The sequence below is a fragment of the Adiantum capillus-veneris genome, chromosome 10, assembly GCF_014529385.1.
Source record: "Adiantum capillus-veneris isolate H3 chromosome 10, ASM1452938v2, whole genome shotgun sequence".
Lineage (NCBI taxonomy): Eukaryota > Viridiplantae > Streptophyta > Polypodiopsida > Polypodiales > Pteridaceae > Adiantum > Adiantum capillus-veneris.
In genome coordinates this window covers 20575860-20589166 of record NC_140940.1, presented here as the reverse complement: position 1 = coordinate 20589166, position 13307 = coordinate 20575860, and the positions used below count along the sequence as shown (strand labels likewise).

General features: G+C 41.7%; 1 protein-coding gene across 1 annotated transcript; it reads right to left on the bottom strand.

The window, feature by feature from the left end:
• Nucleotides 1–5975: 5975 nt before the first annotated feature.
• On the bottom strand, nucleotides 5976–7353 carry LOC147448530 (uncharacterized). Its single transcript, XM_086521104.1, has one exon. The coding sequence runs from the start codon at nucleotides 7201–7203 to the stop codon at nucleotides 6382–6384; it is 822 nt and encodes a 273-aa protein (XP_086377230.1). The 5' UTR covers nucleotides 7204–7353; the 3' UTR covers nucleotides 5976–6381.
• Between the last annotated feature and the right edge of the window lie 5954 nt (nucleotides 7354–13307).

Sequence of the window (13307 nt, the reverse complement as noted above, 5' to 3'; positions counted from 1 at the left end):
TCCCTTGTGATTTTGCAAATCAAGACTCTTGTGTCTCCATTGCCGAGTGGTCCATAGCAAATGAAATGGCTTGTACTATGGTATGATCTTCTTGGGGGTCAAGCATTGTTGATTGTTGATGATGTTCAATCTCTACTGATGGAATGGTGGAGGGCTCTTCTTGGGGGATGGGAGTTTCAATATAGATTTCTTTCTAGACCCTCCCTCAGCATTATCGTCTTCCTTCTGAACCCTTCCATTGACATCATGTATCTCTGGCTTCTCGGCATTCAAATTTACCTTCTCCTCATCATGCACCTCTTCCATGTCAACCTCTCCCACGGCATAATCACTCTTCTCCTCCTGTCCCTTCTCACATGTCTTGAAAAATCAAAGGAATCATGGAGGTCCGTTGCCTTGTTCCCCTCACCTATAATTGTCACCTCTACTGCATGGTCATCCAACTGGGTGTCTTCACGATCCAAACTTACAAAATTTGAAATAGAAAGTAGATGTTGGATAAGAGTGGCACGGTATCGACGCAACTATTGTATTATGTACTTCTCCAATGCACTCTGCAGAACAAGCAAAAGAGCAAAAAAAGGAACTGAGACTAATTTTTATTGCTATTCAACCACCATGTTATTGAAATGCTTTGCAAAATTTTCACCTTTGACATGAATGGCTCCAGTGCAAAGAAGCTCTACAATATGTACTCATCATGGAGGAGACATCTCCATCCACATGAGTTTGCATCCCTTTGGTTTGGCATAGTAACTTCTTTTATGACTGCCTTGTACAATTTGTAACTACCACACAGCTTGCCATATGCATGCAATAGTCTTTTTATGTAGCTGCAAATAATGAAATTTGTTATTCAACCACAACAATCATTGCATGCAAACCTTATCCCACATAAAACTAAATTGAAAATCTGAATACTTAGTCTTAATTCTGGATGAGTTCCTCAAATTGAGTTGCAAGTACACACCACCGGCTTGTCGAGCTCAATGCATATGAGTATCCAGTGGTAGTTGCTCTCATATGGAAAAATTAATATTGTTATTTTCAGCATAGGGTAGTGGAAAAACCACCTCTTTAAATGTGCATTGAGGGGTATTAATCATTTTGAGTAGGATAGACATTTGTGGGTCCAAGATTAATATTTTTGATTGACTTTTTTGAGGAAGCTAGCTCTTGATCAAACTACAAAACACTTAATGGAAGTTATTCTCTATTATCAAGTCTCAAGCTAGATAAGTTGAAGCTAGTGAACGGGCTTACTTCAAGCATATATACACAATTGAATTAGTAATTTGTGCATCTGGATCTTGCAATATATCAATATTGATCCACAGAATCAATTTCTAGTCTTCTTGAACCATCTACTAGTGGTATATCTGCTACCAGTCCTTCTTTGATTGTTGATAAAATTTCACTATTTCTTGCATTGATCTCAAAAGTTGTTGTGTCATAGCTTTTTATCTCTTCTTCCATGACAACTGTGACTTTTTCTTTCTCTCTTTGTTTCTTGCTCTCCTTTGCACACCAGTGTCCTTGTTAAACGCTGGCTCTGGTATTGACATCATGGGTGACTCTAGTATTTTCACCTCTGTCTGTGTCCTTGCTGGAAATATGAGCACAATATCTATCATTTTCATGTCTTTGAATTCATTGGGCACAATAATTTCATCATACCTCCATCTTCTTTTTAGTGTTTTGTTATCCTTGTCCATTAAGGTTAGCATGTTTTCATGTGTTGCAACAATAGTTATGTTATTAAAGTACTCAAGCAAGAAATCCTCTGCTGCCTCTTGAAGTGCCAATAGTGCAACACCTTTCCACTTCATTGTGCCAAAGCATGCCTCTTTATAGATTGACCTGAACAACCTCTCGAGGGGAACCTTTGGTACACAAATATCAATGCACTTTTGAGCTTTCTTGATCTCCTTAATTAGCTTCAGGCTTCTTTGGATCTTCTTCATTCTTGGAGCCTTCAAAATTTTCATTGGCTTTTCGGGTCTCTTCTTCTTCCTACTGACCTACCCCCTACTTTCGCAGTTAAACCTAGACTTTTGCCAGTCTTCCTGGTAGTCGCCTTTGTTCTTGCCATTGTCCTAAAAGAGTAGAAACTCTACATCTCCCTCTCTCTCTCTCTCTCCCTCTCTCTCTCTCTCTCTCTCCCTCTCCCTCTCCCTCTCCCTCTCCCTGTGTGTGTGTGTGTGTGTGTGTGTGTGTGTGTGTGTGTGTGTGTGTGTGTGTGTGTGTGTGTGTGTGTGTGTGTGTGTGTGTGTGTGTGTGTGTGTGTGTGTGTGTGTGTGTGTGTGTGTGTGTGTGTCGATTGTGTACCACAACAAAGGTTCTCTCTCTCTCTCTCTCTCTCTCTCTCTCTCTCTCTCTCTCTCTCTCTCTCTCTCTCTCTCTCTATATATATATATATATATATATATTTGTGTGTGTGTGTGTGTTGATTGTGTTCCACAGAAAAGGTTCTCTCTCTCTCTCATCCACTGCATGTGGGTCACCTACAAAGCGCAGCACAAAAGAGGAGAGGAGAAAAAGACACAGTTACTGAAGAAGACATTGCAATCATCAATGAAAGTCTTTTTGAATTTGCAAATTAGTCAAGAGCTACTGCTAACTTTCATAAGGTATTTGGCATCCCTAATGCCACGTTTAGTCTTGATGATCTTCTAGCTCAGCAAGATGACTTCTTAAAGCCTAAAAGAGAAGGGTTTGAGCTAGAGGTGCAAAAGGGCAGGTCATCCTTGATAACATGGTGGTAGTTCACTTTAGAGATTGTGATCCCAAACGGCATTTGTACAAAAAATACACTCAGTTGATGTTGTTGTCATACAGACACTTGTGGTGCCCTATGCACAAAAATGAGTGCAAGATAATCCAAGAGTCCTTTGGGTTTCTTTTAGATTTGAATTTACTATTTGCTAGTCTTATGAAGAAATGCAAAGGAAATCATGGAGGAACAAGATCTACCACCAGATAAAAGAGAGGACAAGGAGATAGACTACAATGAAGTGGATGAGATAGAGGAGGCTATAAATTTGAAGCTGAAGCAAAGGAGGTTGAACAATGCAAAATACTCTCTGTGAAAACATCAAAAATCAAGCTGCCATTGGATGTGTCTGGATTCAATGAGAAACAAGCTGAGTTGATGCTTCCTGGTGTGCCAGAATTTAATATTGGCAACAGAACATACATTTCCCTCCATGACATTTAAAGTATATTATGTCTGAGGAAAGACTTTGCACTAGGCACCATCTTGAAAATCCACGAGGAGAGGAATGGATTTGTTTCTTAAGATAGTAGTGATGAGGAGGCAATGGAAACCTCCAATAACCCATCGAAGTGCCTCAAAATCTATTTCCAAAAAGCAAAAAAATATAAGGAGACACTCCCTAATGAGGCTACTTTTCAAGAAATCAAGAATAGCCTAAATCCCTCAACTAGCAATCAAGAAGTAGAGGATTGGTATAAGCACCCAACACAGGCCCTCGAGCCACTCGATGGACCTATGGAAGGATAAACTTTGGATGCAAAATTAGAGTTTCATGGTAATCCCCCCCCCGCCCCCCCAATGTCTCTTTCTGAAATTTGACACTTCTTTTTGGTTGCAATCTTGGATTGCTGAAAAGGGTGCATTTCTCCATCGTCTCACTCGAGTACCGTGGAAGGGATGTAATTCTTTCACAATATCTTGAAAAACTCTGCAAGGCCCCAACCTTGGTCTTTCACAATGGAATGTTGCAAGAGGGGAGTATGGCAAATTTTTTCCAGAAGACGTCCCCCTGCTTCCTAGGTGGACCAATGCTACCACAGAACGCGGACAAAGTCATTCTTGTCGATAAAGTTTTGCAAGAGAGTGTTTCGGGTACACTCTAGGGTATATAGGCTTTCGGTCCACATATTACTACACATACACAAAAATGGCACTATCCTTAGGAAAACAAGACCCAGATGAGCTCTTAGATTGTGGAAAGCACTTGATGATATGATACCAAGGCAATGTGCCAAAAAATATATTTAAATTTTCAACAAGTTGACACACAATTAGTGACTTGTACGTGACAGATTTGTACATGTTGTGTTGTAACTACATGTTGTATTAAACACTCAGAGCCTCTTGCTCAACCTATGGTTCACATATTCCATTGTCTCTCTCCACTTTCTTTGGCCTTCATGAGCATTGGAGTTGTTAAAAGACTCAGAGTGTTTAATTTTTCTTTGTTGTAAAAGTATGATTGCATGTGTTGTTGCTGAAGACGCTAATACTTTATTTTGATGCATGCGGTGAAGGATTATGTGATAGATGGCACCATTGGAATATGACATTGTAGAACTAACATTCTCGTATGTAGCAAAGTAACATCCATGAAGATATTGCTATGCTCATCATAGGTTGTAGCTATTCCTTGGCCTTTGTAAGTACTTCGGGAGAACCAAGGAAGTCATTATGTTCATTGTTGAGCAGAAGTCTCTCTTTCCAAACACTTGTTGTTGTTGGTAGTATGCCATAAAATCTAATATCTAACCAACCCAAATGATTTTCTCATATTAAATTGATCATTTCATGTGGGAGAATAAATGAGAACAAGGGTTATAATATAGACATGTGCTTATGGATTTATCTCAACACGTGGCCAAAGTTAAAGGGTCCAAATGAGAGATGGTGTGTCAAAGAGCAATTCTAGCTAATGAAGTTTAAAGACCTTAGGATTAGCTTCATTAAAGACCTTCAAAGGCTAGTGTTAAAAGTCATTTTACCTATTACCTTAGGCAAGCTAGGGCTCTGCTTGAGGTGTGAACCTAGCCCAAGGTTGAGGTGCTTGTTGTGCATGATAACTAAGGTGCTTGTCGTGCTTGCTGACTAAGGTGGTTGAGGTGCCTAATTGAAGGTGCTAAGGTGCTCCATGACTAAGTTTCTTGAGAGTCTTAAGTTGTTCCAAAAGTCAACAAGGATCCCTACACATGGGGGAAAGGGGGGGGGGGGGGGGGGGGGGGGGGGGATCCCTACTTGTAGGAGCATGAGAGAGAACACACACATCCTCACTCAAGGCAAGCCTAGTCTAAAGAGGCAACAAGGACACATGTCAAGCTCTTCTCCATGTTGCCCTCATAAGGTGCCTAAAGCCTATTGGTTGGCCTCTAAAGGGGTCCAATGATAATTTAACTAGTTAAATTAATTGTTTAAGCACTTATCAAGTCCTCTCTCTCAGAGGGGAAATGAGGACACGTGTCCAAAGACTACCCCTATTGCTAGTTATGACCCAGTCTTGTGATTGGCTAGGCTTGAGAGGGCCAATGAGCTTCCAGCAAGGCCAAATGGAGGGGTTCAAACCAAGCAACTTGGGGGCTAGCTTGAGAGGTACTCTCCCACACACACACACTCATTGTGTGAAGTGTAAAGTGCAAGAGCTCCATCGCCTTCTTCAAGCTTGATGATAAGTTGAGAGCCTACACCAACACTCTTGGCTATGGAACATTGCCCACCCCCTCATTGAGCATTCATGCTCAACCATAGTATTATTTAGGTAAAAGATGATTGTATAGAGAGAATGATATAACATAGATATATAGACTGCATAAGGAATAGTGTCTATATAGATAGGATATATATAGAGAGAAATTTATCTGCTACTATATCACCCTCCATGGTCAAATGGAAAGCTCGAAGCTTCCCCAAACATGACATAGAGTCCACCTGGATCAAAAACAAAATACTGGCCATGGCCATCCACCTGTAAACTATGCACATTGAGGCTCCTCTTTGCACTTGAATGCCAATAGACACGCCACCCTTCCAGCTCTCCATAGCATGGAGCTTTGTCACCCTATATCCACAATCCTTCGTGTCCGCTATAAGCATACTTGCCATCACTTGAGAAACCTGAATCATAAGCAGCTATCCTGCCATGTGCTACAAAACCCTCCATAGTATAGACCACTTCAAAAAAGCCTCGCCACTAACACAAAAATACTTGTAAAGCAACACCATATGTATCCATAGCATAGCATAAAGTATCAATACACTGCAGTTTGCCTCCACCTGCTACTATATCCAAGCCTACATGTTTGCCAAGCATACCCTCTATTGTAGGTTTTTCAAATGGCATACACTCCATACCTGACTCACCATGCAAGTCTTTGTCTGCCATAGCTTTTGATACTTCATCTTCAACCACTTCATGCGAGAGCAAATCAGATTGCTCGATTACCTTTGCCTGCTCTTCAAGGAATTCGTCTACGACCACATCATCTGCTAAGCGAGAAAGAAAGCCATGATCTATTACCTCATTTTTTGATAGGTCGACATCATCAACACCTTGTGGAATGCACTGCCGCTCTTCAATACACTCAGTAGGGCAAGGTTGCCCAACCCCCTTGCTAGCTTCGTCCTGTACAGCTTCGACCTTTTGCTTTGTCAACATCTTCAAACTTGTCTTGTGAGCTCTGATCCAAAGCTTCATTTGATTCGTCATGCATCTCCTCTTTGGATAGGACCGCATCCTTGCTAGCCGGGCTAACAGACTCTTGTATAGCAGCATACCAAATTGGAGGTACAAGCTGAAACGAATGACCAGAATGGCTTACCAATGGCAAAGTAGCTACCTCTTTGATGCTTGAACTCCCCTTTGGCTTCATGGCATGACGCAACTCCATTGTCGAGCTATACCCATAGTCTGCCGGCTTCAACAAACCCATCTCCAGCTTCTTCTTTGCTTTCCTTTTCTTTGCCTTTGCCAAGCAAACCATTTGCGCATAGTTCTCTGCACCACCGCACTCGACCTTCTCTTTGATTCGTGGATGCAAGCAGTCTAGAAACTGCTCTTGCTTGAAATGTTCTCCATTTTGCACACATGTAATAGCAGCTAGTCTCTCCCAAATAGACTCAAATTTATCCAAAAACAAAGCTAAATCTTCAACATCCTGCTTTAGCTTGCTCAATTGTTCACCCAAGTTCGATGGAGAAATCCGTTTCTGAAAAGCTTCAACAAACTGTTTGCGAATCTTGCTCATCGAGTGACGATCTGCAACCTTCAATCCCTCAAACCAGGCTTTGGTGCGTCCTTGTAGAACCAATGGTAGAGCCTTCAATTTGTCTTCATATCCACAAATTCTCAATTGCAATAGGTATATCTCCAGATCGAAAAACCAATCTGCAGCCTCTTCTTCTCCAGCAAGCACCAAGACAATATCATGCATCATCTTCAGGCTTTAAAGCTTCATCGAGGAGCAATCAGTAGATCCTCAGTGGGGGCACCACTGATGGGATGGGGGAAATGGGAACACACACAGTACACAAACTAGATGCCTCTTTATACCCCAGCAGATATCCAACACCCCAAGCCACACAGAATCACACACCCATGCACACCTTCTGCCGACCTTCACAATACAAACCACCTTCGAGAAATCACGGCTATACACACTCACACAGGGAGGCGACACACGCCTCAACCGCACATACAAGCTGCCCGCACAACATATCTACCTCTCTCTCTCTCTCTCTCTCTGCTCACAGACACACAAACCCGGAGCCTCCGCTACCACGGGCATTTGGCAAAGAACACGAGGTGGATAATATTGACAGAAAACTCGACAAAAAAAACACAATCAACTATGTATCACATCAACCCGATCAATACAAGGATGACGACTTCGAAATTGTTGACTGCATAGCGTGATACTTCGTGCTGCTTGATACTCCTTGCACTTTGTCCTCGATGGCTGCTCTTGCTTGGCAAAACCTTTGTCTATTTGGCGGCTCTATCCTTCTTGACTTGCAGCCCACACCACCTTGCTTCTGCACCAAGCCACTGACGGCCTTTCTCTAATGATGCTGCACTCAGCACTCCTCAGCTCGAGGCCTCCCCTTGATTGTATATCGCGTGCTATCCCCTTTCATGCCGCCTTCACACCTCCCCTTTCATGAAGCCCCTGGACCTGCCCGCCACTGCAATCGACTCCCCTCTCTTATCCTGCAACCCCTCCTCTTGCATGCCCTCTGTCGGCCCTCCTCCTCACATGGCGGCCCTGCAGCCCCCTTCGATATCCAACTCCAGCCCTTGATTTTGATGGACAACAGCCAACGGCCCTCTGCGCCCTACCTCTCCGATGGCGACCTCTCGTCAAGCCAAACCCACTCCTCCATAACGGGCTGCCGCTTTCTGTATAGCGGGTTGCTTCCCTCTTTGGTCTTTACAGGAAGCTGCGGCTCCTCCTGGCCTGCTCACGGTTAAGCTCACCCACTTTCCCTCCTTGGGGCTTCATACACCTGTCGGCCCGAGCCCCCCTCGGTCTGCCTACTGCCTCATGCAGCCCCGTACACCTGCAGGCCGCCCTCCTTGAGCTGCGTCACCTGAGGCTCTTCTCTGCAGGGCCGCCCTTCTCCTCCTCCTCTGGACTGCGAGCCCCTCTTTTCCCCTGATGGCGTAACCCTCCTGCATGGCCCCCAAGTGGCGCAACCTGCTTTCTTTCCATATGCAGTCGGGTGCTTCCCCTTCTATTCTTGGACGACCTCCCTTGATAGCGCTACTCCTCTGATAGTTGCATGGCTTTTAAAAATTAAAGCCTTCCAAAAATACAATTCCCCTTCTCAGGGCATTCCCACCGAGCTGGGCTCGAGTATAGCATAATCCTCCGCTCTAAGCACCGCTTCCCGCATGGCTCCTTGCCATAGGTTCAAATTAGTCGTATCAATCACCTTCGATCATAAAGATTATCAATTTTGAGCACAAAGCATCGGTCAAGCACCAATTTGACCATGTTAGTCCCATCACTCAATAGTTATCCACAAGGCCCGATCACGTCTTCGTCAAGTATAAAAAGAGCCCTCCGTACCCTCGAACCACTAGCAATGTCTCGCACATTATCAAATAGAGTGCCCTGCAAACATCTCGCTCACAATCTCATATCATAAAGTTCACAGCACCTGTATCCAACATCTCTTGTCCCACTCCCAGCTTTGCAATATCAACATTCGATCGTGTCACCTATGATAGCAGGAAACCCTTGCAGTTTCCACTAGTAAATGCTCCATCTCGATGTACCTACCCCCAAGCACCATCAAATACTTACCCAATGTCCCTGCTACTTGCCTGCAAACCGCCATGCATGGACTTCTTGCACCTCCATGGGTCGACCATCTTCAGTTGTACCAATGTAGATCACAAGGAACACAAAGATTATATTGTACCAAGTCTTTCTTTATGGGAGAATCTATAATACAAAAGCATATGGAAGGGACCAGCTCCACATAAATCTAGTCCTCAACTATTATCAAGTTTTTTAACTCTCTCTCTCTCTCTCTTGCAAGATTATTGTTCATGCCAAGTTAATTAAGTATAATGGTTATGTTTGTACCGTTAATTAAGTTCACCCTCTATGTTCTTGAAGTAATCTCATAAAAATGCTCACTTTAGTTCTCTTAATTTTGCTATTCTCAAAGTTCATAGGCCATTTCCAATACATAGTATCTTAAAATTTATTCCCTTATTCACAAATATGGAGGAGACATATTGTTGAATAGTTGAATTTACCCTCTCTCACTAACACAACCAAGTGAGTCAAGTGTGCCTTGTATCTTTGTGACAGGCACTACATTTTGAGGTCCACGGTATCCCAGTGCAAAACCTTAAACTTCTAGTGATGGAATATATCTTTTGGAAGACTACTGTTTATCAAGGGCTTCAATTGATTCCCTAATGGCTATGGCTCAGTGTTTCCCTTGTCCGGATAAATAGCATGTCTACAAAAAAAAGCAATACATAGACAGCATGTCTACAAAGAAACCAATACAAGTCAAAGAAATACATCGATAGCATGTCTACAAAGAAAGCAGTACATAAGTCAAATCAATACATATATAGCATGTCTACAAAGAAAGCAGTACATAAGTCAAATCAATGCATAGATGGCATGTCTACAAAGAAAGAATTACATAAGGCAAAGAAATGCATAGATGGCATGTCTACAAAGAAAGAATTACATAAGGCAAAGCAATGAATAGATGGCATGTTTAAAAAGAAAGCAATACATAAGTCAAACCATTACATAGAAAGATTCACCGAATCAACATCACAAAAGTTGTAATCTTCCTTAGCCACCGCAACTCTCTCAATAACATGATCAGTAATTTAGGGAGGGAATTGTTATCTCTTATGGTGGTAGAGTTTACCAGTTTGAGATTTACACATACTTTTAGTTTGTTTTTTTCTTGGGCACTACCACAATTGGTGACATGCAATCTGTGTGTTCAATCTCGTAGAGATAAACTCCGCTTTGTTGAGCTTTTCTATCTCCTCTTCAATCTTTTTGGAAACCCTTCCTTTAAGTGTAAATTTCTAACTTTTAGAACTAAAATATATCCTCATGTTGAGTGCTTGTGATACACCTACAAATCAACAAGGTGCAACCCCACTGGAGGTTTCCATTTTATGTTTTTCTGCTTTCTCACTCCTTTTGCTCGATACCTCTTTTGTCTTCTTGACTTATGGTTTGGAAAATCCTAAAAGAACACATCATAGTGGTTTGGTTTAGTTTTGTTCTCATAGCTACTTGATAGCTCATCCTCAACTCCAATCTCTAGTTCATCTTCTCGCAAATCTTGGAGCTCTTCATTTCTTTTAATGCTCATATCTCTAATGGACACCACGTCCACTATGCGTTTTCACTCAATCACATCTTGAGCCATTGTGTCCTCAGTTTTCCACTCTAATTCCAAGATAGCACTCACCATTTGGAAGGGCATTATGTCAAAACCCACTTCGTCATAGAATTTAATCCATCTAAAGCAGCGAGTATTTTATCCCATCCAAAAGGCTCAACTATCATTTGGAAATGGCTTTTGAACGTAGTCCTTATCCTCTATTGATCTCTCTAGGGTGTGCACACCTTCTTTATCAGGATCCTTCATTCGAACCGTTCCACAATATGTTTTTTTGTGTAAACATGCATATATTTGCCTTCCATGGATTGTAGCTGAGTCAAATTCCCCTACAAGAGTTCACTTACATCTCTATAACTATGGTCCTTGATATTGACCATCGTGGTAACATACTTATGCCAAAAGTAGATGTGGTGGTAGCCCCAATCTTGCACCATTTTAAGTTGATGCATGAATGGTTTCCCCAAAATGACGTCAAAATTGTTGCTCTTTCCAAAGTCCACTATGGCAAATGTATGCTTGTACACAATTTTGCATGAGGATACCATGATCTTCTCTAACATACCCAAAGGTCTTTCTACAAATCCATCTCCAAAGTGCAATTTCATTTGTGTTTTCCTGAGAGCTGGTTTGTCGTAATTTTCCCATATTTCTTTTTTACCTATGGCCACTCCAACACCGTTATTAATTATAGCTATGGTTTTTACTCCTTGGTGCTCTACTGGCAAGGTGGTATTTTTATCTTCTCCTTTGCAATAATCGCCTATCTTGTTTACAGGTACAGGTTTCGCTTTTGGTGTCTCTTGTAGAGTCTTACCCATGTTTTTATCCCCATATTTTCCAAGTTTCTATCCACCTTAGCCCATAGATGTGGTCTAATGTGTATATTGTATAGGAGCCAAAATCAATTCATGGAGTCTCTTGGTATCCATCATCTTTGGAACTCGCTTCCATTGAGAGGGCACAACCTTGACCTCTAGTCTAGTTTTGTGCTCTCCTATAAAGGAAGGTAAAATCTTTAACATTCCAGACTTGATCTCTGCAGATATTTCCATCCCTGCATCACCGTATAATGATTGTATATCCCTTAGATAAAACTCATGGTCCATGTTGATTTCTATGATAGATGTAGACATAAAAGTCACACTACCAGCTTTGCAATTTTGGATTGTTTCCCACAAATCTTGTGTCCATGGCTCTTCCACTTCAGGAATGGGTATCATTCCTCGTGACTTGGCCTCATCCGTGGTGTTTGCTACTACCCTCCTATCCAATGGTGTTTCAATTTCAGGTCTCATCTAATCAATTAATTTGTTTCTCTTGTACTCGCATTCACTCTCCTTTTGTGTTATTTCTGGCCGCATTAAAGATTATGAGCCATTTGCACATTTTGAATCTCTTTGTTTCAAATTCACGTGCAGATATGTCAACCATCTTTGCTCCAAAGTCTATTTGGTCTTTAGTCTTGCCTTGTTAGCTTGCAGTAGAGACTCTAAGGGTTCTAGTACTTCAACCACTAAGGTTGAACCTCCTAGTGATATTTTGGAAGACTCTACTCCTTCTACCCTTTCCTTGTTTTCCTTTTTATGTTTGAGATACTCTCTAGTTTGTTGCAGCTCTGTATCAGAGTTAGTCTTTTCTTTCAATTTTTTTATATTTCGTTTTGTCTCTCTTTGCTTTCTAGGATTTTCTATAATTCCTTATTGTCAAACTCTCAAATTAGGTATGTCTATAGTAGAAACTTGCTTTAGGTATTTGCCAACTTGATCCACATCATGCAGATATTGAGCAAGGTGATTCTGAGAATAAAGCAGTGTTTGATGAGAAGTATAGGTTGTGACCTTATGCTATCAAAGATGGTGATCGGGTACTTGTTTACAATAATAGCTTGGAAAATCAATACATTTCTATGTGAAAGATTGTCAAACATTGGTTTGAACCGTATGTGATACTTTATGCTTATGACAATGCGACATACAAATTATGTACTGAGCTCCATGTCATTGAGATTAGAGTGTCTGTTATAGGGAAAATAATAAAAATATGAGGGCAAGTTCAATCTTGAAGATCAAAGCTCAGATCATCCACTAGGGTTGATGGTATGTATGCATCAGACCATGTGTTTGATGATGCTTTTGATCGTGCAGAGGAAGTTGTGCATAGCAATGCTTGGTCGAAGAGAATTCATTGAGCTTGGCAGTGATTTGTGAATTTTCCAATGGCCACCCACAATGGCTATCCATGGGGGGGTTCTAAGGAGATTCAATGTGAATTAAAATGCCAAAAAAAAATAATTGTAGCAAGCAAAGAGGGCGATGGCATAGAGGAGAGAGAACTGCTCGCGATGGTGGCTACGAGCATCATATGAGCTTTGCTATGGAATCAAAAATGTCTAGCAGGCAAGGGCACTCCCATATGGCACTAACACCATCAGAATCCATGCAAGTTTCAATTATGCTTGCCACATCACCAAGGGGCCATTTTTTGTGCTAAAGGATAGCAATATCTTAATCGACAAGGCCACTAATAGTACATTTGCAATAAGCATGCAAAGGGGGAGTTGTCACATGGTGCAACTAAAACTCAATTTTGGAAAGTTCTCCCTCTAGCTTTGGAAGAGCTCTCTCTCCCATATATACCCCCA

What these genes read in the sequence shown, in the direction of transcription:
- LOC147448530 (XM_086521104.1), bottom strand. Translation starts at nt 7,203, where the DNA reads ATGATGCATGATATTGTCTTGGTGCTTGCTGGAGAAGAAGAGGCTGCA.